Here is a 26,276-nt window from a genome sequence, read left to right as displayed (position 1 = left end):
TCCATGGCTTCTACAGAGGCAGGAACATCTGCACAAAGGGACAGGAATTAGGGCTTGGTGTTGGGGAAAAAAAGGCAATTTTAGCACATGATTTTGCCACTGCCCCAGTCAGGGCCTGGGGGGAAGCTGGAAGCACAGAGGCAACCACAGAAAGTAGAAGTCGTGCAATAATGTTTAATATTTAGCACTATTTTATTCACACACAGCTGTTCTGTCCTTCTCCCCTCGCAGACACTTCTCCAAGCAATCCCAGCCCAGCACCCCCTGCTAAAAGCCAAGGAAATCATCTCCCAAAATCTCTGTGGTACTGTAAAAAGGCACCTCGGCTGCCTTCACTCATCGTCCCCTTACAGCTCAGGAGAGGAACACATTTCCCTCAAGATGGAACAAGTAAATCAGCTTCAACATCTCCCACAACACCCTAAAATTCGGAGGATTTCTGTGCGTGTGTTTGCAGGGCAGAGAAGCAGAACCTTGCAGGGCCAGGGGGTGAAAGGAGCTCACTGATTTTATCCTCTTCATTTCACCTGGGAAGTGACCCTGCTTTCCCAAGAAGCTCCACACTGACCCGATTTCCCCTCCCTTCTCCAAGAGTTTAAGTGCTTTCCCCCCAGCACTCCGCAAGGAGCAGGGATGGAGCAATCCGGGGGTTTCACTTTTAGCAGGGCAAGCAAAGCTGGAGGTGACACAGCCCCGTGCCACTGTCCCAAAGCCAGGTGCCCCAGAGCAGTGCTCCAAGCCCACCAACAGCTCTGAAAAGCCCCAAGAGGAGGATGAACGATGGATTAAAACTGCACTTCTCCTTTATTTCTTTTTAAAGAGCTAAATACGGGGCCATTCTCTGGCATGGCAGGAAATGCCAGTTCTTGAGACAGCCTGGAAGGTGCCTCAGCAGAAAAGGAAGCAGCAGAGTGACACAATGGAGAGCAGCTGGGACAGAACATCCTGATATCCCAGCCCATGGCCACTTCTGGAGCATTCCAGCATGAGGAGACAAATCTCTTAAACCTCCTCAGAAGTTCTTCCAGACTGACCCCAGCAGAAATGAAGCAAAGTGAACAGCATCCCTTTAATGCTCCAAACTCGTAACAGGAGTTACTGACTCAAAGTCAGCAAAGAAAACAGAACTTTGGGGTTTTAAATAAAGAACTGGACACTAAACATCAGCAGTCGCCAAGGTTAAGTCCAAATAAACCTGTGCACATTCCAGGAATATCTACCTAACCAATTCCCAAGGTGGATCTGTTTCAGAAGGTTCAAACTCGACTCAGTTTTCCATTTCTCCAAAAAGATAATTAGATTTTTTTTTCAGTACATTCACGCTAAGATGGTGCTTTAACACTCTAGGTCACACCTCCCTTTAATTAAAACAAAAAACTATAAAAAACAGGTACAGAGAAAAACAATTTTCAAGTGACTCTGTTGTTCCTGCCATGGAAAACGTCTGTTTTTCAACCCCAAAAAGACTGAGTTCCCCAAAATGCCACCACAAGTCCAACTGAAATGCTACAGACCCTTCAGCATCCTCAGTGGGATTTTTCTTTTTCAAGCCCTACAGCTTGAAGTGGTTTCATCAAATATAATGGTGAGGGCGAGTTCACCTTTATAAAGCAACATTCATCCAGAAGCACATCATACAATTTATTGACAAACACTTAAAAAACTCAAAACCTCCATCAGCATCATCCCAGTCCCAGGGCAAAAACATCCCCAGCATCATCTAGGCTTCTGGGAAGTGGAATTGAAAAGGATGGAGCTGGAATAAATGTGACAGAGAAAACTCAGCTTGGGTTCCAGCTGAGACACGAGCCCTTCAGTCTGTGAACAGCTCCACTGGGGGGTTTAGCCATGAATTTCTAAGCCCAGGAAGCAGTTTCTCCCTGGAATACAGCAGGCCACGTTGCCATGCTCGAGGATCCTGCCAGAGCAGCCTCAAAGTCAGGGAATGATAACTGTGAATGCCCTTCCCCACTCTTTGCAGGCCATGGCTCTCTCCAGCCATGCTGAGCTTCCTCACTTTGTGAGATAAAGCACCAGACACGTTTTGCAGACACATTCCCTGCACTTTAACCCCACTCTGATCCCAAGGAGAGTCCCTTCGGTGGCCAGGAAAACAAACCCTTGGCTCTGAAGGCACCGTGCCATGATGCTGAGCCATTCCGCGGTGACAGCCTGGTGCTTCCCAGGCGTCCCAGCCACTTCCACCTCGCGAACCCATCTGGATCCACCCAGCTCCACTCCCAGATTTCCAGGCTGCCAGCCCACAGGAAAGCAGAACCCACAGCCCGATGAGAGCAAGCGGCACAGGCAACAGAGAAGCCTCACAGAAAAGGGTGGACGCATCCATAAGCTCGAATTACTTTCTCGCTTGACACTCCCCCGAGATCCTTTCCCCAAAAAAAAATTTAAAAAAAACCAGAGGCTGCCAGAAGGAATTTCTCCTCACACAACCGTCCCTGGGAGTGGAAAGCTGCCCCTAAAGCACCATCTAGTGTCACTCCCTCATTCAGCAGCCGAGCAGGCTCTGCCAGCATCCCTGTTCCCACCTCAGATGCCATGGAGGGACCACAAACCCCCCAGTTTCCCTCCCTCCCACCCTCGACCTCCGCCTCCAGCACCAACACTCCAGGATTTCCTCCAACCTCACGACTGTGGCCACTCTGTAACATCCTCCCAGGGTTAAACCCCATCCTCAGCCCAGCACTGGCTCTCCCAGCAGCAGGGAGGGTGGGCAAGGGGGACAGTAAAAATGTCGAGAGACAGAGTAAGAAGGTGCCAAGCGAAACCACTTACGCACAGTGAGGCCGGCAGCATTTCCATCCTACCTTTGCTGTCGCCATATCAGACGTCTCCATGCTTTCTGCTTGGCCTAGCAGTGAACAAGAGCACGGGGGAGAAGGGAGGGAAGGAGGAAGGGAGGGGAGAGAAAGGGAAAGTCAAAAGAGGATGAAGAACAACAGGCAAACAACTTGACAGGAGGATGAGAACAATGAAAGTCACTTAGGGGTTAGCCCCAAGCTCTCCCTTCTGCCCCCCAGAGAAGGGCAGAAAAAGCATCTCAAGCAGATGGTCCCAGGTTAGCAACTCGTTTGGAGCCTGGAACAAGACCTGAGTCACTGCCATGCCCCCAATTCCTCCCCCCTGCCACCACCCCAGGGTCGAGCAGGACGCTGAGGGACAGAGAGGACCCTCCTCCTCTTCCTCCTCCTCTTCCCAGCTTCCTTTCCAGGCTGAGCTCCTGCAGGGAGCCGGGGACCAACCCAGCTCGCAGCGAGCTGCTCATCCTCCCTCTCACTCTGCAGGGAGGGAGAGTGCCACCACCACCCCCCGAGTGGGCGTTTCAGGAGTCGGGAGGAAAGGGAGAAAAAGCAGGTGGGTTCTGGGCAGTGCACGGGTACAGGAGCAGTGCTCAGACACGAGGGGGAGGAAGGAAAAGAGTGGGGGGGAGGCAGGCAGGCGGGTGAAGCAGCGATGGTGCAGAACAGCCATACCAGAGACCATGTACAGAGACACGTGCGGAGCAGAGCGCCAGGTGGAGGCTCCTCGGCTGCATCCCCCTGAGCACACTCACCTCACCGAGCACTCACACACGATTGGGCCTGACCTAGTAACTCTTTGGTGCACGCTCAGCTCGGGCTGGAGGCATCAAAGCACCAGCTAAAGGTGAGCTCGGCGCCAGCATCAAGAGGCATCCGTAGCTGCGTGGCCCTGCCCGGATTGGCGGAGCACGGTGACTTCATGCCGCCCCATTCATCCCCCAGCTTCTCTCTGCCGGTCCTCCTGGCCTACTTTGCTCCAGTAAATCAGTCTGGAGCCTGTGAGCCAGCCCAGCCAGCCCAGGAACGCTGCTCGCAGCTCCCCAGAGCGCCCTGGCACCGGGCAGACGTGAGCAAAGCTGGCTGCGAGGGAGGCAGGGAAAACACTGCAGAGCTCAGTCAAATTAAGAGCCTCTGAGGGCGAGGAACATCACTGCCTGAAAGTGCTTATTCATCCCCCGGTGCTCAGGCGCACAGCAGGAGCACGCAGAGACCGGCAAATAAATTTAAACGCACCGAAGGGCAGCTCAGCCTGTGCAAAACCACAGCGCTGCTGCTCTCCCGGGCACAGGCGTTTCACACACGCATCCCCAGGGAGCAGCCCCACGGGGGGGTAGTGTATTTAATATTTTACAGCCCTGCCATCAGCCTGTGCGGGATGGAAACGGAACAAATGGCACTCTCCTGCAGAAGTGCAGAGGGTCCAGCAGGCTGGGAACAGACAGCAATCAGCACCCGACCCACCCCCAAACGGGGCCATCAGCACAGAGAGCTCCTGCCTCGGCACTCAGGAAATGTCCGTTTTGCCATGCGTTTGTGCTGTGACGCGTTCATGCATGCTTGCACATACCAGAGCTGGCACACTGCACCTTTGTACTCAGAATACACAAATCCTCGGGAAGAGACGGGGTTTAGATGGGATATTGGGAAGGAATTCTTCCCTGTGAGGGTGGGGAGGCCCTGGCTGTGGCTGCCCCTGGATCCCTGGAAGTGTCCCAGGCCAGGCTGGACGGGGCTTGGAGCAGCCTGGGACAGTGGAAGGTGTCCCTGCCCATGGCAGGGGTGGAACTGGATGGGTTTAAGGCTCCTTCTGTCCCAAACCATTCCCTGATTCCATTAAATACAACCTTATCAGGGACATAAAGCCCCTCTTCCGAACACTTATTTCAGCCTCCTAAGACATCAGTGCAGACACACAGATCCACAAACAGCACTTCCACACACAGTGGACTATCTGCTCCCCAATCCCTGTTCCACGAAGCCGCTGATGTCCCTGACATTTCTACTTCTGTGATTTTGTCCAAGTTCACAGCAGTGTGGGAGGGGAAAAAAACCCACAACAGCTTCATGAAGGACTTTCAGCAAATCCTGAGCTAAAGAATCATAATTTTGCAACTCAGGAAAAGTTGAATTTCCACGTTTCAGCCTCTCTACAGCAGAGGCTCTCTGTAGTTGCAGCAGCTCCTGAACTTAAAAGCAAACAGGAAACATCTCCCGAGGAAGTCCAGTGTTCGGAAGGGAACAGCCCACTGTGAAATGCCTGAGCTCTGGGTAGGAATTCGAGGCTCTATAAATAGCCACAGCCATGGTTGTGTTAGCCCGGGGTTCCAGCTCATAATTGCCTCCAAAAGGATATCTTCAAAATTAGAAAACATTGCTTTTTCTAAGCATTACCTGCCCCTTCAAACAGTCACAACTCACAGCCAGCAGGGCATCCTCTGTGTGGCTTCACCCTCACCAGAGCAGCCTCACCTCTCCAAGACTCCCAGTGACTAAAAAATTCCCTTCTTCAAGTGCCCACGCAGTGCAAGCAAAGGGCTGAGGAGGCTCAGACAGATTAATTTGCCAGGAAAGGTGCATGACCTGCAGGCAGAGAATTCCACGTGCTGCCTGTGAGGCACCACTTCAGCCACACAGATTCTCCCATATGGTAAAAAAGGGAAAGGCTGCAGGAGTTAGGGAAGCAGCAAAAAACCAAAACAAACCCTTTGTGGGTCTATGAAATGCATGCAAAACAAAACCTGTTAGTGACAGAACCAGTGGGAGGGGAAATTAGAAACAAATCAGGAAATGTTACAGGGAGAGAGAAAGAACTGCTACGGAGAATGTCAGGATGTAAGGAGGAGAGAGTTTCATTGGTATGCACCTCGGTTACAGGTGTACAGATCCCCGGGAAAATGTGGCAGGTGGGTAAAATCCTGAGTCCTTCCCGAAGTCAGCAGTGATCTGCAGCGTTACAGGGCAGAGCAGATGCCATCACAGCATCTGCCAGCCCGGGCACACCTCCATTTCCCTGGGAAAAAAACCTCAGCAGGGACTCCCTCTGTGCTGCAGCAGCTGGGAAGTCACATGAGGCTTCATTTCCAGAAAAAAAGAATATGCATTTCTCTCTCTCTCTCTCTGGGCATGATGGGAGCTGTAGTCCCATGGCCAGAGCAGGGAGTGCCCCGAGAGCCATTTCTGAGCGGTGACTGCAGCCTCTGTCCTGAGCAGCAGCGTGGGGCTTGGGTCCTGGGAGGGAGAGGAAGGTGGAACAGCAGCACAGCACCTTCGGCTGCTTGGAATTAGAGAATGGAGAAAAAAAAACCCTCCATCAAAAGGAGAAATAGAATTCCCTAGAGAGACTTGGGCATAGGAAGAATATTTGCATCAGGAGAATGAGGGGCAGCATCAGGAGGGCAGAGACACTGGGACGATTCAGATTGTAACTGCTGCTTTCTTGAGCAACATTATAAAAAAAAATCCTGCTTTCACACAGTCTTTTGGCTCTTTCCCTCCCCTCATTGTCCTGCCTGTTTGAACTCAACCTTCCTTTAGCCCGAGGTGGTGCAATAACCTCTCCCAGCCTAGCAAAGGCTCAGTCACTCTGAAAAGCTGGCTAGCAGAGGACTCTGACTCACGGCGTGCTCAGAGAGAAATTGCCCTTCTCGTTTTCTGGTGAATTCAAATGAAAGTCATTCCCTAATTTTTGCCTTCATTGCCAAGAACTTGCAGCCACTGTGAAAAGGCAGCAAGACGTCACTACCTTGGGCAGAAATATTGTGGCCTGATCATTTTTTCACTTAGAGACAAGGAGATTCTGAAATATCTCATGGCCTGACATAATTCCCATCACACCACAGCCCAACACCTGAACAGGACAAGAGTTTCACTCAGCATAATGCTGAACATGCAAACTGCCAAAATCAGAGTGCTTTTAAATGCCTTTAGACCTGTTGGAACTTAAGTCTTTCCAATCCATCAAGATAAATCTTTATATGCAGTCCAACAACCTGCAGTCCTTGGGCTGGCACTGCCTGACGGATCATCCATGGAGACACCGGGGAAACCAAACCTTCTGTTCCCATCTGGATCTGTGGGGTATCTCATGCAATATTCTATTAAAAAAATATAGAATATTTTCTTGTCTTGTCTTTTCGTTGTCTTTCTTTCCTGGTCCTGCCCTTCATTTGGGCAACAATTGGACTATTTTCACACAATCTCAGAGGGCCTCAGACAGGCTTAGTGGCCACACATCCCCTCTGAGAATGGGCTCCTTCTCTCTGCTGGGTACCGGACGGAAGGAGGAGTGAGCAGAACAAATCTGAATTAATCCCCTCAACCAGTTTCAGATAAAGGGGTGAAGAACGCACACTATGCTATTTTTTTGGCTTAAAGAATAAAAACCACTAGAGGGATGACTGCAGAGGAGGAGAAAGATCCTGAATCCTTCATTTCTGAAACCTGAGACAGAAGAAAGGAACTGAAAACAGGGGTCCAAGAACACAACTTGAGGCATTTCAGATCAGCACTGAGAACCTCCCTCAGCCCCTCTTGCATGTTCAGGGGCTCTCCCATCAACAACAGGGCAGAACAAGGGCTGGCAACAGGAATGCAGTGCAGAGGATGCCCCTTCCCCACAGTGGCACATCCCACAGAGCCACACTCCCTCGGGGAACCCAGAACCAGTCCTGGTTTCTCAGGACACTGATGGGTGGCAGGTGCTGCACAAAGCCTGAGCTCATGTAAAGAAGTCTAAACCTGGAGCAAAGATCCTTTTCCAGAGTAAAGAAATAATGAAATCTTACAGTGCTGGAAGCTCTGCCAGCCCCATATCCCCCAAACAGGCGCACATGCCCATGGCCTGGCATTGAAACAGCAGGAAGGGGCTCAGGAGAGGCAGCACACAGCAGCCAAAGGTTTGGGACTGGGCACTCACAAGGGAAAGGAAAGCAGGCAGCAGAGAAAGCTTAAGGGAGAGCATTGGGTTAAAGTTGGAGGAGAAGAGGCAAAGAAAGCAGAGGGGCTCAAGGACAGAGCGTGGCTGGTGCCATCCCAATGCCTGACCTTGTTACACACACGCCACCACCTCACCACCAAAATGCACAACGGGTACTCTGCACAGGCCAGGGAGGGAATGGGTGGGGAGGGCAAGGAGAGGGCAGAGGAGAAGAAGAAAGGCAGAGGTCAGCAGCACTCACACGGTTACAGTCATCGGCAGGAAGGGGGGAGTCCCTCCCAGGCCAGCTCCCAGCAACCTGAGGGAGCGTCCCTTCAGCAGCAGGGGAGGAAACACTGCTGGATTCAAAGAGGATAAAATCCCAGCTGGGTTACACACGCACAGTGGGGCAGGGGGAAAAGCAGCACAGAGCCGTGACCTCGGAATCCAGCGTGGAAGGACGCAGTGCTGCCATGGAGGCAGCCCTGGGATGGCTTTTTGGGGTTGTTGTGGTCACTGCAGCCTGGCCCCAGAGGAAGCAGCAGTGATGAGGCTGATGAGAGGGCAGAGCTGTGGAGAGAGCTCCACAGAGCTGGAGCTGCGCAGGAGGCACTGGGCTCTGTTCTCTGCTCTCAGATTTCTCCCATCACAGGCAATTCGATTTTAAAGGAGCAGCTGCCTTGAAGCCTTTTGCCAGATGCACTGCTGCTGTGGGGTTAAGATGCAGACAGCTGAGAGAATGAATTCTCTGTTGAAACAAAGAGAGTTGGAGGGTGATGATTACTGGAAAGAAATTCTCAAGGCCAGAATTTACCAACCTGACTGTCCACTACCACTGCCGCAGCTTTTCCCAGGTCTCCTGAAACAGGGGAGAAAAGACCTGGTGAAAAGTGTGGATGTTCAGCTCAGAAGGAAGCCAGGGCATGCCTTGCAGAGGTAGAATCCGTAAGAGGATGTTCCAGGCTCGTTCTGAATGGTTGGTACCTCCCCTTTTTGACTGCTGGCTGTGAAGTGTGAAGATGCACTTATTTCCCAAGGTAACCATTGCAAATCTTTTCATATTCCAAAGATTTACAGCACCAGAAGCCTGGAGCAGGCCACGATGAAGCATGTGTGTGCTGGCTGCAAAGGCAGGAAAGAGCTGATGTGTCCAGGGGCTCAAACTGAGAGCAATCTCTGCAACACAAGAGTAGGAGCATCCTTCACCAAACCACTGCAAAATAACTCAAATTCCCAGTTCAGACCAGGGGAATTTTTCTGTTCCTACAGGGAATGAAGAAGAAATGCCCTGCAGTGAGCAGCTGCATTTCAGAAACAGCTGATGGCTGCAACCAAAGGCCTCCAAAGTCTCTGTAAGGACAGCAGCACAGGCATTCCAGCGGAAGGAAGCTATTCCCAGATCCCTTTCCACCACTCACAACCTGCCAGAGTCCCAGGGGAAGCTGAGGCAGCACCAGCGTGGCTCAAGAGCAATTTCTCCTCCAGCTGCTTAGGCAGAAGGATCAGCATCCCCCTGTGCCTTCAGCTTCCCTAAGCCAGACCAGCAAAACTCCAGTTTACTGTGGGCCCAGATTCTCCAAAAATTGAAGTGGGAGAACAAAAGAAGATATGCTGTAAAAAATAAACCTTCTGTTTCTGCCCTCCAGCATCTGCCAGTCCTGGCTGCTGATTTATTGGCTCCACAGATGGGTTTGAACTCACTTATCCCTGCACTGTTTCTCCCCACCTGTGCATTTATCCTTTCTCTGCCCACTGCACATCAAACAAGTCACTATAAATGAGGAGATTTTGCCCCATCTCACCCCCAAGATTAAGTGAAGCTTGAAATCTTTGAGATTTTATTAAAAACAGAAGCAGATTGAAGCTGTAACAACCCAAGGGGCTCCTACCTTGAGACAGCCTTCTCACCTCACTGCTTTGAGTTAAAAAACCCCTGTAAAAAGGGAAAGATGGCAATTACTCCTCACAGACACCACAAGTAGCAGCTCCATCTGCTAACTCGACTCTTCAGCACAAGAAGAGACACTCCACGGTCCAGCTGGGATGTCTGACATCGTATTTTAGATTTTTATTGAGTGGATACACATTTCCACCTCCTAGGAAGTCTTCTGAGATGGGAAACTTCCCTTTTAAACTGGATTTTGGCTGCACGTGCACAAAGGAACTACAGGACATGTTCTATTACGTGCATTCTCACCTATTATTTGTTTTCTCTATTGGTTAGACCCACAGATCGAGCTCTGTGCATCTAAGATCACTTTTTACTTCCCCTTAAACAGCACACCAGGCCCCAGAACACCCCCTAGGAACTTCTACACGCAAATAATATGAACAAAATATTTCTGTAACAACAGCAAACCGAATTTGCAACGATTCACAAGGAAAAGAGGTTAGAAAAAGGGTTCCTGAAGAGCTGCACCCCATCCCACCCCATTTTACTTGAGCACCACCTGTGTTTCACTGCCCTGCACTCAGCAGTCGCCCCACACAGGGTGGAACCAAGGGACAAATGCCCTTCCAGAGCTTTTCTTTGCAGCAGGAGCACCAGGCACACTCATGGCATGACTCACTTCTTGCTTTCTGATGACACCCCAGCTGAAATGTTCCCAGCATGAAGCAAGGTGGGTTCCTGTGACAGGCAGACAAAGAGGTGTTGCCCACACTCTGCTTTTTCTGAGGGAACCTTGCACTCATTTCCAGCATCCATTCATTCTGTTATCAAGACATGGCTATAGTGCAGCTAAAACCCCCAAACCCTTCAGGTTTGGGCACATGCAGTAAGATTGGAAGGACAGTTACAGCCCCTATATAAGCCCCTAAATGCATCCCACACCCCCCAGCTCCAAAAGGCGTCCCCATGAGGTGAGGTGGGAAACTCTGACCTTGAGATTTAAAGCCAAGCCTGCAATGCAAATCCCAAAGCAGCCACTCCCTGCAGAAACCTGGCCACACAAACAGAATTAACAGCAGGCTGCCCAACAAACCCTCCCTTTCTGTGCATCTTTGAAACCCCCAGCTCTGGCTGTAGAAAGGTGAAACCAGTTAAGTTCTGTGAGACTCTCTGATGGTTAATTTTATAGCAGAACTGAAGTTTCAGTGCTGCAACAGGAGCCCTCAATGGCCTTGTCTTTCTTTCCTGGTCCTGCCCTTCATTTGGGCAACAGTTGGACCATTTTCAGACCATCTCAGAGGGCCTCAGACAGGCTTAGTGGCCACACATCCCCTCTGAGAATGGGCTCCTTCTCTCTGCTGGGTACCGGACGGAAGGAGGAGTGAGCAGAACAAATCTGAATTAATCCCCTCAACCAGCAGCCCTGCTCTCCACAGCCAGTTGGCACCTCACAGCAAGGGCTGCTTGGGAAACAAGCCCTGAGTGGGGCGTGGGAGCAGGGGAACAAGGCTGACGTGTGAACCGTCCCGCACCACGGGCACTGCCTCACTGCAGGGCTCGCTGGCAGAGGTGTGAGCAAAACCTGGGCACTGCCAAGGGGGTGAGCTACACCAGGAAACTCAGGGAAAAACCTTTGGGTCACTCACACCAAGCTGCAGCCCCCAGAAAGCATCTTGTCTGCCTCTTCTCCACCATAATATTCCGAGAATCCCAGCGTTCGCGGGACACATGGGGTGACCATTGCTTCAGGCCTGAAGGTGAAATGCAGTTACACAGCTGCAAGTTCTGCTCTTGGGAACAGGAAGGGAGGGGAAGGGGCCTGCCCAGTGCCTCAGAGAAGGAGAAAGAGGGACATTAAAACACCTCTGCACCTCCTCCTCGTGTTCCTGAGCATCACGAGTGAGTGACGCAGTCGTGCGAGGTCTGTCAGGCCTCCCCTGCGCTCAGTGACAGGCAAAGCACAGCAGGGCTGAGCTAATCTTGGCTAAAACCAGTCCAGCAGAGACAGAACTTTCAATAAAAAACCAAAAACGAACAGTGATGGCATCTGAGGAACAGGGAGCATGTGGTGTTTTCATTCACGGACTGCCAGTGGCCAGGCTGGCAACTCAAGGGGAACAGAGCTGAGCTTAAGCTGCTCTTGTCAGCCAGAGGTGAGGGGGGCAAAAAAGGGACATAATCTAAATATTAAGCATCTTTCTTACCAAAAAACCAACTTGCAGCATTCTGGTCAAACTCCTCTGTTTAATATTAAGTCCAACTGACTCAGAGTTTGGAGCTAGATCCAAATCCAAACTCACTTTAGAGTTACTGCAAAAGCACACGGGTCTGCTCAGGGACCCTGTGAGAGCTCAGCAGCCTCCAAGTCTTGTCCAGAACACTTTTTAAAACTTCCCTGAGGATGATCCCTCCATCTGTGAGGGATAAAAGCTCCTCAGGGATCTGAGTGGATCAGGACCCTTCCTACCAAGGGTCTGTGCTGGATCTTTGCAGGCACAGGGGCTCAGAATGTTGTGCCAAAAGGAAAAGGACACAGGGAGGAACATGCAGCACAAGCAAGCCCTAAGGACATAAATAATATGGAATTTATCCCGTTTCAAACTTTCATCTCTTTTCTGCTCTTCCTACAACTTCCTGGGAAAATTCAAGCAGCCAACAGAATTTCTTCCACTTGTCTCTGTGGCAAGCTTTTCCCTAATTCCCTTGAAAGCTCTCTTGTGGATTTTGATCCATTATTTGAGAAATCTTTATTAGATTGCTCAGAGCAACAGCCAGCCCTGCAGGCCTGGAACTGCAGAATCAGGAGATTTGGGAACTAAGATAAGATGCAGGAAATATCAAAGACAGATCTTAAAACTAACTGTGCACTCCCACTTCCTCCACTAGATATGATCTCTATGTAAATAATTTGAATTTACAGCAGTGTCAATGTAAATCATTTTGATTTATTTGGTCTTTTGTGTAAATAATTTTTTTATTATCTCTCGTAAACTGCCACTCACTTCCCTCTCTTCCATTTCCAACCTCGTGCTTTTCCTCTCTTCAACAGTTTGTCTCCTCCTTAGGCTGAGTCTAAGGACTGATTTTTCCTCTGGTTCAGTAGCTCAACTTTTAATTAAAACACACTTTGCACCCTTAAACCCAATGGGTGCCCTGGTGCCATGACAAAGAACAACTCCTTGGATCAAGCAGGGACAGGTTCATGAATTTGGGGTTAATTTGGTGAAAATTCAAGGTAACTCATGCATAACTTTGTCTCCTTTCAGTGATTATGGGGTCTATCATGTGCACATACCTCATCCAGATCTGTGGCTCCATCCCAGCCTTACCCACCCTTGGAGTTATTTTAAGTCAAGCACAATTATTTGGACCCTCTAGTTCAGCTCTGCCTGAATTTGTACTTTCGCAGTTGCTGAGTTTTTCAGCATCTGAGCTGCTCAGACTTAATTCACCACCTCTGTTTTCCTGTGAGGTAAAAAAGGAATTCTCCTGATTTCATAAATAGCGACATGAAGTGACTCACCCAGGCAATCAGCACGCAGAGAACTGAGCCCTAAATCCACACAAAACCTCTTTCCAGCACATCCCACTAAATTCTTCCTTCTAAAAATACCCATAAAGGACATTTTTTGCCCCAAGATGAAGTTTAACTCCCTCTCAGCATAACCCAGGCACGGCAGAGACAGGATAACTTACATGGATTTGCAGAGGGAAAGCTTTTTCCTCAGGGAAGAGACACAGGGGTGGCAGACCTGCCTCACCACTGTGCCACAGGACGCCTTGCCAAGGTAGGGGTTCTGGACCATGGCAGCACTTCCCAGCCCTGCAGCCAGCAGCAGCACTCCCACCTCCAGAGATGGGGTTGCCAGAGAGCCCCAAATGCAGCCAGAGCAGGGCAGAATGTTCAGTCTTCTCCTAAAACCTCCAGGAGATGGAGCGTGGCCCTTTGGAAATCGCTCACTGAGATGGGAACTCCCCCAGCAGCACCTTTGGTGAAGATCCTGCCTGTGAGGATCCCAGCCATCCCCAGCTGCGTGTTCTTCATTTTTTTCATCTCAGAATCAACTCAGCAACTCAGCAGCCCTTTGCTTTTGGCCGGGGCAGCTTCTTTCAGCACGGTCCCAGCTGTCCTGAGGCGCGTGCAGCTCGTTCCCTGCTCTGAGCTTCCCTCTTTCTGCTCCTGCCCTCCTCTGGGATGCCAGGGGCAGCGTGCCAAGGCAAGGTGCACCTCCCAGGGCACAGCACGTGGCTCCCTGCCCTCCTTTCTGCTCACACCCTACGGGACTGATGAAATCCTGGGCGGTTGTGGGGTTTTTAGGTTTTTTTTTAAGGAGCTGATGTACAATGGTTAATTGATAAGTGACCAGAACTGCCTTGGAGTTCTTCAGAACAGAAGCTCAGAGGTCCAAACCTGTGCTTGGAGGATGTTTTGTTACTGGTCAAAAAAATACCACCGTAAAAGCAGCAAAAAAACCCCCAAATCCTCCTCATTCAATTTCTGGGAGTCTGAAAGATTGAAGATGCCTCAGAAACAACCTTCAGCTGTGTTATTTGTAATAGCAGACAGCAAGCTCTCAAAGGCTCTGTCAGCCTTCTCACTAATTCATGTCCAGCTTACATTAAAAGGTGTGTTTGAGTTCTTTTTTGGTGAAGTTTCAGGAGCACAAACCACCAATATCCAAAGGAGGAGTGTACTAGTGGATCCTGAGGGAATTACATCAGCAAATGAGGAAAAAACCAGCAGAAAAGGCAATTTACTATCCCTCACATGGATAATTCTAGGATCCATGAAAACAGAAGTTAATTGTAATTAAATTTAGGCAGCAGGAATGTTGCTGGTCCCAAATGTAAGAGGTCAGTAGGCTCAGCATCACCTTGGCTCTGCATAAATAGTTTTGAGATCTGACTGCTGCTGAAATCTGCCCCTTCCAGCCAGGAAAATATTGTTATCACCAACCTAAATGCTCCCTTTAAAATACATCTGAAACAGGCAGCACTTCCAAATGATCCCCTGCTGCTACACCCAGAAATGTATTAACAAATCCTAACCCTGTTTAACCGGTGGAATTCCAGCTCCAATGGAATAACAGCACATCACACAGAGGTGATGCCCTCATAACCCCCCTGCTTTGCTGTCCCACTCTTTATTTCCTGGCTGCAAACAGTCACCCATCAGTCAATTAGGGATGTTTTGTTAATTAGTCTGGACTCCACAGCCACGGGGAGATGGATAAGTGGCGTGAAACAGAGAGGAAAAGGTGAGATACAAATCCCAAGTGCTGATTCTGAGTCAAAAAACTCACTGTAACCCCCTATAAATCACAAGATCAGTGAGTAAAATGCAGCTTAACCCCACAGAGAACCCTAGAAACCCAAATCCAGCTGCATCCAGGGATATTTGTAGGGAAACAGCCCTGCAGGATCTGCCCCAGGATACAAAGGCAGTGACAACTCAGGACTCACAGTTCATGCCCAGTACAAGAAAACTCAGCAGTTTCAGGCTCAAAAGTTGACCTACAAGATACAGCAAAACTCCTCATCATGTGGCTCTGAGCAAAGCAACATTCATAAATCATGCACCAGAATAAACAACAAAAATCGGTTTTCAACAGCTTTTGTGCCAGTGCTGCAATCTGAAGCAGTCATTAATCAACCCCAATGAAAGCTCCTTCTGGAACTTCACAGCAGCTCTCACCCAGCTGCTGCACACACGTTCTTAGACTCCAGGACGGTCACACCACTTCAGAAGTGAATAAAACCAAGCTCAGTGGTGTCTTTGCTGAGGGCAGGAGCCACATAGGAAACTCCAGCTGTGTGTTTTGAAGGATCAGAGGTGCTAATCACCAACACACAGCAAGTCTGATGAAGCTGCTACAGCAGCTGGAGTTTGGGGAATGAGCCTCAAAAGAAAATTCAGGCAACTTCAGGGGCTGGGTGCATTGTCCCACTTGAAAGGTGATGGAAAATGCAGCTTTTTAGACATCAGTATGACCAATTTAAATCACATTTCCTGTTAAACAGCTCTGAGAAACACAAAGAAAATAAATCAGGGCCTCGACCAGCTCAGCAGGTGCCATTCCAGTGAGTGGTCCCAGCATAGCCCAGGCACAGACTCACCTGTCCTCACGCATGAAGGGGCTCAGGAACCGGGCAGAGTCATCGTCGTGGCTGCTCTGCTGGCTGCTCTGCTGGCTGCTGCAACACGAGACAGGGACAGTTAGAGCTGGGGAACCTCCTGGGAACACTCAGCTTTAAATCCAGATGGAGGAAAACATGGACAGAGCTGGGGAACCTCCTCTGGAACACTCAGCTTTAATCCAGATCACAGAAAACAGATCCTTGTGACCTGTGGAACACTCAGCTTTAAATCCAGATCACAGAAAACAGATCTTTGTGACCTGTGGAACGCTCAGCTTTAATCCAGATCACAGAAAACAGATCTTTGTGACCTGTGGGACGCTCAGCTTTAATCCAGATCACAGAAAACAGATCTTTGTGACCTGTGGGACGCTCAGCTTTAATCCAGATCACAGAAAACAGATCTTTGTGACCTGTGGAACACTCATCTTATTTAATCCAGATCACAGAAAACAGATCTTTGTGACCTGTGGGATGCTCAGCTTTAAATCCAGATCACAGAAAACAGATCTTTGTGACCTGTGGGATGCTCAGCTTTAATCCAGATCACAGAAAACAGATCTTTGTGACCTGTGGAACACTCAGCTTTAAATCCAGATCGAGGAAAACACAAGGTTCACACTCCACATTTGGGGGTTGAAAAGAGAAAACAACGGGAGGCTTTAAGTTTCTATCTGATTCACAGCTGGCACGAGGGTTTGGAGTCTCTTCATCTCAGTGACACGCTCCTGAGAGCTTTCCAGAAGGACCAAGTGACCTTGCACATCACCTGGACAGCCTCTCATCGTTTCTTACAGTCAAACATTCCAACACCAAACTGCTGGGTGTTTGTACCCGCCCCAGTGCCAGGTAGAAGTAGAGAAGAGAAGTTAAAACCAACTTTTGAAGTGGCCAGTGGAGAATTTCTGGTGAGACTTGCGAGCAGAGCCCACAAGATGTCACTCTCCCCCCTGAAATGGGTGTTGCGTGGGCGATCATTGCATTCCCTGCAAATTCACCCTGGGGTTCGCCTCACTCCCCTCTGGCAGCTCCAGGGGCTCCTCAGGATTCCTGCTACAGCTTCGTTTCCTTGCAAGAGCTCTCCTGCTGAGCACTGGTAGAGCTGATTCTGCCTCCAGGTGAGGCTGGAGGTGTTCCTGGGCGAGATTGAATCTGCTCTGCCTGGGTACCGCTGGCTCTGAAATCCTGGTAAACCAGCAGCACAAACTTGTCTGGGAACTCAGACTGGGATAAATTTCTCTGTTGGTAGGATCTAAATTGTTAAATAAAACTAGTTCAGGTCTGTGTCACACACCTGCAGTCACAGCTGCTGCTGCACTGAACACACACCTGCACAGCACATTGTCCAGAGGCACAGAAACATAAATATGAGACAAAAAACCCCACCAAATGACATCTTTTCGTTCTAAAGAGCAACAATTCTTATCCAGTAACACCTATTTTGGGGAAAACAGTACCAGAACTGCAAATAGCACATTTCCATGAAGTGCACTTGGTAATTAAAAAAAAGATAAAGGGACAGGTTTTCTCTTCCGCCTTCTGATAAGAGTTTTTGCCAAAGAATTTGCAGTTTTCTGCAAAGAATAAAAAGCCAATGAATCTTAATTTCATTCAACATTTTTCTCAACCACCTTTATTTTGACCAGCTGCTTCTCTGAGGCCTTTAAGGGCTCCTATGACCTTTCTGAGAACACAGCACCTGTCCTGGGGACACATTCAGCATTTGGGAGACATCACCTGGCATTGTCCCCTATTTCTGCCCGTTCAGAGCATGAGACAGAACACTGTCACTGTTCTGAGAGAGAGGAGAGTAGGCTGAAGCTTTCAGAAAAAGCTAATTAGTGATCAATAGTTATAAAAATCCTCGGAAAACCAATACAGAAATCAGCCTCTGAGGCTGGGCACAGGAAAGCACAAAACTCCTGCAATAAGGGAATAAGAGTTCTGGATTGGCTCCAAGCTGTAAATCAACAGCTGGGTAAGAATGATACATTCCCGAAAGCAAAGAAACATTTTTCTTGCACTTCTGAGCTTAATTATGGCCCAGTGAACTGGGAAAGAGCACAGAGGGAACCACATTTACCCTCCTCTGTCCAAGGAATTTCCCCCTTTTGATAAGAGGAAGCATTGGATTTCTATTTCTAGAATTTCTTGCTTCTGCATAGAAAAACCCTCCCACCACACTCTGCCACCTCAATTCAGATGGAGCAGATGTAACCAGACTTACCCAAGGAGAATTCCCAGTCTATCCCAGCCCAGCAATGCTGGGAATACCATGTGAAAATTCCCTGTGGGACAGCCAGGATGAACCTTAGACCTGTTCCTGCTCATCCACCTATTAAAGTTCACATTTCAAATGAAGGTTTAAAATTTAACAGAACCCAGGTATTGCAGCTCATTGAAATACAACACCTTAGCTCAAGATTATGAGCAATTAAAAACTCGGAGAAACCACTTTTTACCCACTTGTCTCTCCAGCACGAGCTGTTCACTGCAAGAGTGCTTTGCATAAAACTTCGTGAGCTTTTCACACAAAATAAAATAAAATAATTTCAGCCTTCTGGTTATGGGGCAGCAAAGTTGTTAAATTCACTGAAATGCTCAGTGGTTGAAATGCAGAGCCTGTTGTTTAATGATGACTTTCAGTCCATTTTAGGATAACCTGCTATTAAGTGTTCCTTTGGAACGGTATAATGACAATTCAGCTGTGTTGTGAAGTAAGGATAAGAAAGGTGTGATTTGTGCTGAGGAATAACATGGAAAGGAGTTTTCAGACAGTTTTGTATCCACAGAGAAGGCCAAAAGCTGCATAAAACTCTCAGGAAATCAGCAAAACAAGCTTTTTTCATTCCAAAGCTCAGCAGTGATAAACTTGAATTTGGACAAGGCTTAAATCTTTGGGTGCACAAGCCCAGGATGTCCCTCTCATTCTTACAACTTCTAAGCCCATAAAAATACTTCCAGGTTTATGCCCTGTGGTTTTTCCTCGGTTCTCATGCAAACCCATTACTTATTACTTTAGAAAGTGAAGAAAAACCTTAAACACAGATTAACCAGGCCTTTTAACAATTAAATCTTGGAAGATTCTGCTTCCAGCACTCCTCCACCGAGCGGCTTACCCAGGTAACCCAAGTACAAAAAAAACCCCCATTTTTCTACTGACTACACCCAGGTGTTCTGATCACACACACTTTGAGTCAGGAGATTTGAAGATGCTGCTGTGCCTTAAATATTTAAATATTTCTCTTGCACTTGGGAAGGGTTAAAAGGGGCAGGACGGCCGAGTCCTCTCCTCTCACACCGCATTCATTTCACAAAGGAGAGCATCAACACCCACCTCCCCAGCAGTCCGGACAGGCCCTTTCACCAACATCTTATTTACCAAGCAACAGATGCCTTGAATGGGAAGCAGAATCCCTGGAAAACCACTGTGATAAGGAACATGGGAATTAATTGTTAAATTCCATCGGCAGGCACAGTGCAGGGCACAGATCTCGGCAAATATTTGCTGACCAGATAAGATCAACAGCATTTCAGTCCCAGGCTGTTTGTAAATCAGTCAGTTTTGATACTCTCGGGTGACCGGTCACCCTAAATCACACAAATACTGAAAGGCAAATATTTTAAAAGAAAACCACAAACTACTGCACAAAGGCAGTGAGATTCAGCCAACAAAAATACCCGGGCTGGTGGAATTCACAGTCACTTGGCACAGGTTACCATAAACAAGTGGCAGAAGATCGAAGTCGCAGCAAACAGCACATCAGCACTCCCAGGAGACAGGGAAAAAATCACTTTTTTGGGAGCACTTTAGGCCTCATTTGAACATGCAGGCTCAAAAAGCAAGAAGTTACATTAATACTGAGTTGCTACCAAGCCATCGCTGGGGTGGTCTCACATTTCAGACTACAAGAGACACCACATAAAGGGAAGTTTGTGCTCATGGGTTTTCCAAAGCCGCCAAAAGCAGAGAACAGCAGCTGCTTCCCTCAGAGATGCACAGCTTTCCCCATGTGATATTTCTCTTCCCAAAAACCTCAATTAACCAGCTCCAGCTACAAGCAGAACACGGGGGGGAAAAAAATGCATTTGCCTCTTCCATGATGAAATCCCAGTGGAGCCATCAGTTCCTCCCACAAATAAGATTTTAATGAGAATTTTAGCAGAAATGAGCAAGCCCAGTACACAAGCACTTCCCAGTTCTTGCAGCAGCTTGCTGCGCTGGTGAGAGAGGAGCAGCCCCACTTCCTCCCCCCAGAGCCACCACTGGAACGTGGAAGTTCAGCAAAGCCCGAAAAACTGAGAACTGCAAAACTCAGAGCGGCATCATTCTCGGAATGCCCAAAACCTCACCCCACCAGGGCTGCCCAGAGCTCTCCCACCACCCCAGCACAGGGCTGGAGCAGCTCCCTTTCACCAGGAAACACCTCCATGGTATTACCTAAAGGCTCAGATCGCTTTTCCATGACAGGAGTGGCTCTGTAGCCTTTAATCTTGCAGCTTTTTGGTTTTTTACTTTTCAGTCAGCAGTTTCTTTGGGGGGGAATCACATCACTCAGGTTTTTTTTCCTCTAGAAAATGCCACAATATTTTTCACACGTGGTGGAGTCAGAAAAAGGGGAATGACCATTAATTTATTCCCAGAAATATTTAGAGTGGATTTCAGTTTAATTAAGGAAAGCAAAAGCATTATGGACTACTTGAAATTAAAGGCTCGTTTACCTTTATAAGCCAATTCAAAATAGCTAAGTCACCTATTTGTAAATGATTTTTAGCTCAAGTTCCAACAAATCAGCAGTTCACTGTTAACTGATGTATCTCACTGGAGTGACCAAGAGAAAGGTTTTTAAGGAAAAAAAATAGAATTTTTACCTCTTTCCACCACAGAATGTGAAGGGAAGCAGCCTCAGAGCCCAGTGCTGAGCAATGCTGGAGACTCTCCCCTCATTTGTTCTACACTACGAGATAAGTTATCAGGATTTCATCTGAAAAACCTCCACAGTTGCGTGGCTGGCAGCTCAAGAAACCTCCAGCTCCTCGGCACAGACACTCTTCTGAGCTGGGATGGAATTCATCTAATAAAACCCTTCATTTTTAATGTGTTAGAGGCATTTTAGGACTCAGACAAGTCTTTCCTTTTGGGTGAGCCCACAGTGAGTGTCAGAGTTTCCAGCAGAAAACCAACCTGAGTAAATTCAACTATAGAAATGTCAAAAGCTGCTCCCCACTGATCCAAAGTTTTGCATCTTTTGAAGCACCAACATTTCATCCTTAACCAATCCCGATCTTAGGCCAAAGGGAAAGCTGTCCTTAAATTTAAGCCTGAATGATCTACTCAGAAGTTCTTGCCCAAAAAATCTCATGCAGGTCCTGAAATTACAAGCAAGGGTGGCTTGGAGAGGTAAATAATAAATTAAAGCTGATCAACTCCCTTATGCCCACATCAATAATGGACACAGACTGCAGGCACAGCAGAATGCCACCAGATTGCCTCTGAAGAAAGAAACATCATCGTGTCTTAATAAAAAAATTGTGCACCTGTGTGCAGGGTTCGTGGTTTAGAAAGCTGTGTGCAGGTAAATAACTTCATCGCCTGGCTGGCAAAGGATGGGTGAGGGCACAGGAGAAGTTGTCTGTGCCCCTTATGAAAATCATTCTATTTATCATCTGCACAGCAGCCTTGAGGTTTGGATCATCATTCTTCTGAGCAAGGACACGTTCCAGGGACAGCCCTACCCCCAGGAATTGCCTTCCTGCTCTCTCACCTTGAACAAAGCTGTGTCAGGGGCAGGAAAGGCTCTCCCAGCCGTCCCTGGGGTTCAGTGGAAGGAAAGGAACAGCCTCCCTCCTGCTCCAGCAGCTTTTAGAGAACCAGGAGGTCAACACACCTCCCAGTTATCCAGGCTGTTAAAAACTAACCAGCACGTTGGAGTTTCCGGAGGAGAAAAGCAGACCTGGAGCATTACAGACAGCGTTTGGAGCGCTGAAAGAGTTTGTTTATTCACTTGGATGCTCGCTGTATGCTAATGGTCACAGAGCTATTGCTCTTGCTCGGGGCCATGTGAGCAGAGCGAGGAGCAGCTCAGCCGGAGCACAGCCTGCTCTCTCTCAGCTGCCAGCTTTCCCGGGAAAACCCTGCCACCGAACAGGTACCTGGCCACAGAACGGGGATAAAAGTCACCAGGCTCCAAAAATGAAATTCCAGCAGCTTGGTAGCAACTCAGCCAGAGAAATGGAGTGTAGGTGCTGAAAAGGCTGGCAGAGAAATTTTCCTGTATTTTACAGCTGCTTGTCAGTCTCCTTTCTCACGAAAGCTAGCTGTAAACAGTAGGAGAGGGTTTTTGTAAACCAAGACTTTATCTCACAGGTGCAAGCTTGTTATGCACGGTCTTGTTCTCCACACTGAAGAAAATACTTTGAAACAGGCGTCGTAGCATTCAGCCAATCGCTCTGGGAGGTCAAGCACCCAATAATGTCATTTCTCTATTGCGAACCAAGTTATAGAAACGAGGTGATAATTAATTAAATAATGCCACTTATCCTGGACTTGAATTCCATGTCGTTCTTCGAGCCATCCCTGCAGATAACAGTGACAACGGAGCAACGGGGAGCAAACTGTGTTTATTTTTATTTCCCCAGTGGGAGCCACAGCCTGATGGCTGCTCCCTTCACCAGCTGGAATTTGGGAATCTGAATATCCTCTCTCATAAGATACCTGCACTCCTAGGACAGGATAGCACACGTTGGGAATCCCTGTGACACCTGAACAGGCCAAGCACCGTCACTGTCGGAACCCCGAGCCAGGGCTTGGTGGATGAACTGCTGCACAAAACCCTTCAGCCTTCAGCACAGTTGTCCCTGCTGCCCCTGAACAAATGCATGGCACAGAAGTGACATTGGTAGCATCTGTCACGAACAGCAGTGGCACAAGAGAGCAGCAGCAGGACAGAGCAGGTGCTCTCCCTGACCAATCTAAAGCAGGAGAAGCAAACAGGCAATCTCTGATTTATAGCAAAACAGCTTCTTGCCCTAAAAAGGTTAGATTTCACTCGGGGCACAGCGAAGTTTACCCCTCGTCTCTTTCAAATTATTGCCACAAAACCCCTCAGGGTTTATCATCCTTTCCATGGCCAACTCCCCACAGATTCTGCTTCCTCTGTGCTGTTTTCTGCTGAGGTGTGAAAGCCCAGGGATGATCTCTGCACTCTGCCAGCCCACAGGCTCAGCACAGTGCCCAGCAACCGGGCTTTTCCATCTGGGCTAGGAAGGGAAAAATTCCATTTGGAAACTCCGTGTTTCCCATGGCAGAAGGGGTAGATCTGGAGCCTGCTGCACATGAAGAGAGGAGGTGGCTTTGGTATGCTAATGTCACCTGATCCATCCACCACTTCACCTTTTTTCCCCATCACTGCTTTGAAAACATCACCAGGAAATCTCCTGGAGATGAATAAGCAGAAAGTTGTCAGCATGACTGTGTAAATAACATGTGTACAAGGAAACTTGGTTCTTTCTTCTGCCTTCACACCAAAAGAAACGTGTCTTGGCCTGCCTGAAACACATCCACCATCAATAAATCCAAACTAAGTCCTTCAGCTGAAGGATTGGATCCTTCATCCTCTGAACTTCAGACCTTAACTTCAAGATTCTGACACTTCAGCACGTACCTCATGCATTATCTTTCCCATTTTGTATGCTGTGCCTGAATCCCTACCTGTACCACCACAGTTATGTAAAAATCAGAAATATTTCTCAGCCAAGAGACATTTTGCAAGGTTAACTTGCTGAGAGGAATTACCAGCTCCTCAATGGCATGCATTCATTGATGAAAGTTCTTTAAAAATTAATAAGCTGACAGACTGACCTTGTTAAGGGACCTGATGCAAGAAGAATTATCACATAATCAGAGTGGGTATTAAAAGCTCTGCCCTGTAAACACTCAAGGACCACAGCAGGCAGTGAGTCAGTGTGGTTTGGTGGGTGCAGAAATGCTAAAGGTTTCTCTTTTTCTGGAAGTGCAGCACATCCTTTAAACATAACCCCACAGATCAGCTGCACGGGAGCTGCAAACAGTGGAAGGAAACTTGGCCCACACTAAGCCAGCCTAAGGATTTATAGAGTAGTAATTTCTTGGAGAAATCCTTAAAAAGTGTCTTGTGTATTTGGGGCCTTCAGGAAAGGCAGATTGTTCCCGTGCCCTGTTAAAGGAAGGGTTAATCCCACTGCATGCGGTGTGCCCTGCGGAGGGTTACATAAGGTGCAGCGTTATCTCCGTGTGGCCACACAATACAATGCCTGGGCATTCATTCCCCGTGTTGACAGGCTCTTGGAGGTCTTGGGGAATGATTTGTGCCCTTTTCAGCCAAAGGACTGTGTGACTTTCAGGTCTGGAAAGCTGACAAGGACCGAGCCCAGACACCTTGACACACAGACCCTCTGGGCTACTTGGTTTCTCTCTCTTGTCTTCTCTTCTCTTTGTCCCAGTACTGAACTAAGGATATCAAGGGAAGTCTCAGTGGTGGGAATGAGCATCACCTAAAAGCACTGGCAAAGGTTTGGCATCATCACTCCTGTACAGGTAATGCCAGCAGAGAGGTCACTCCTCTCTCTCAGGCTCTCCTCAGGACACCTTAGTGAAGTTAAATCTTCTCACCCACGGGCTCTGTGTCGCCTGGAGGACCATGAGCAAGGACAGACCCTTGCCCTGCTGTTCCCAGAGAACATCGGGCCATTTGCTCTGGCACCAGCACATCCAACCAACACTATGACACATTCCAGCCAACAGGCGAGGCCAAACTCCAGGGAGAAGCACATCCAGGGGAACAGCAGACCCTTCCTGCCTATTTTGGACAGCATCACCTTGTGAGCAGGGAAGGGGAGCGGCCAGAAAACCTACCTGCTCTCACTGTACTCCTTCTTCTCTCGGACGCGCAGCCACTTCCGAAGGAGGAAGCGCTTGCGGCGCGGGGAGGCACTGGGAGTGGAGCAGTTGGACCAGGGGGTGTCCTCGTCACTGGAGGGGGTGATCTCAATGGATGGGAGCTGCAGGTATTCCTTGCTGGAGGAAGGAGAATCCTGGTACCTGACGGCCTCCAGGCTCTGCTCCTGCACGTTCTTCATCCGCCTCATCTTGAAGCGCTTCCTGCGCAGGGTCGGGGTGGACGAGCTGGACCAGGCGCAGCCGCCCTCCAGCACCTGCTGCTCGGGGACTCGCAGCGCCGGGAGCTGCAGGGTTTCTGTCATATTGGCAGCTGGCATCAGACGCCCTTTCTCCTTCTGCTCCCACCCCCCAGGCACTCTAGCTCTGATCTCGGTGTAAACCACACCACAAAGCCACAACTCGCCTTCCTCCTCCCTCCTCGCTCTCTCTCCAGCACTGCGCTCCCTCTCAAGCAGGAAACCTCATGTTCTTCACGTGCTCTCATTTAACAACCAGCGGGGTGGGGAGGGGATGTCCAGGACACAGACATGCCACAAGGGAAGCCAGTTTCAAGTTTCTTTCCTCCTTCTCTCCTCTACAAAAAGTCCCTCCCCTGCCCGGTCTCTCTCCAAGCAGGTTTAGCACTGACCCCAAGCAATGGCTTGGCCGGGTTTCAGCTCCCCTCCCCAGCCCCCCTTTGCCTTCTGTTGGCTCAGGAAAGGAAAAGTCTCCTGGGGCTGCTCTAGGAAAACTCGGCCGTGGTTCTTCTCGAGAGACGAGGCAAGCATGGAGTGGAGCGGCGTGGAGCTGTGGGGAGGGCAGAGAGAGAAACAGAGGGAGGGGGGGAACAATGCTCGATAAAAATCAGGAAAAAGAGTAGCAGGAGCAGCATGTTCTGTTTCTGTAGCGGGTGAGACGCGCGGGCAGCTGTCGCAAGTGTAACCGCGCTCCTAATCCCGAGAGACAGGGTTTGTGTTACCGAATATGCTGCTGCTACCAATCCACCGAATGGAAAAGGGGGAAGGAGGGGGAAGAGCCTCCCGGAGGAGCCAATTGGGCAGGGTTGTCCCTTTTGTCCCACCTTCCTGCTCAGCCAGCCCACCCCGAGAGGAGGCAGCGAGCGAGCCTGGGCTTTCAGCCTTCTTACACAATAATTTCTCTTTTTTTATGTGTGGTTTGGTGTTTTTTTTTTTTTGGTTTTTTTTTTTGTCCCCATTGACTGCTCACAGAGAAGCCGGAGGAGGAGGGGGATTGAGGAAAAAAGCAGCAGCAGCAGGTGGCACCAGAACTGGTCGGGCTTTTAGCTCAGTTTCACGCGGGTGAAAGCTGATTTAAAAGAGTTCTCGTGGGGTGATGCTGCTTCCAAAATGCCCGTGGGGGATGGAGGGTCTGAGGTGCAGGAACCGACAGAGACACCACACAAGGACAGCGACACTGCAGAACAGATTTCACACCGGGACAAAGGCGCTGCCGGGAGAATTCTCAGGCATCCACACACCAAGTGAGCTCTGCCAAGGGTAAGACACTCGGAGCAGCAGCCACAGGACACGGCTTGCACAATTCTGGTGACGAAATCGAATCAGGAAAAATGTTGTG

The 26,276-nt window shown here is 49.0% G+C and overlaps 1 protein-coding gene across 8 annotated transcripts in view; it reads right to left on the bottom strand.

Annotated features, from left to right (window-relative positions):
* GRAMD1B (GRAM domain containing 1B) overlaps positions 1–25,537 on the bottom strand; it is an 84,587-nt gene extending 59,050 nt beyond the window's left edge. The window contains exons 1-2 of one of the 8 annotated variants that reach the window (XM_042034274.1): positions 24,657–25,537; positions 15,743–15,820 (exon numbers count right to left, since the gene is read on the bottom strand). In XM_042034274.1, coding sequence (XP_041890208.1) covers positions 15,743–15,820; positions 24,657–25,018 — 440 coding nt within the window. In that variant the 5' untranslated portion in view covers positions 25,019–25,537. Of the gene's footprint in view, positions 1–2,825; positions 3,101–15,742; positions 15,821–24,656 lie in introns of those variants that run through there. The other 7 variants (XM_042034276.1, XM_042034277.1, XM_042034275.1 and 4 more) reach the window with 7 other exon arrangements.
* Between the last annotated feature and the right edge of the window lie 739 nt (positions 25,538–26,276).

Source organism: Corvus kubaryi, unplaced genomic scaffold (assembly GCF_017639235.1).
Source record: "Corvus kubaryi isolate FWS band 111438036 unplaced genomic scaffold, C.kubaryi_AGA036_p1.0 37367, whole genome shotgun sequence".
NCBI classification, from domain to species: Eukaryota; Metazoa; Chordata; class Aves; order Passeriformes; family Corvidae; genus Corvus; species Corvus kubaryi.
This window is presented reverse-complemented; position numbering and strand designations above follow the sequence as displayed.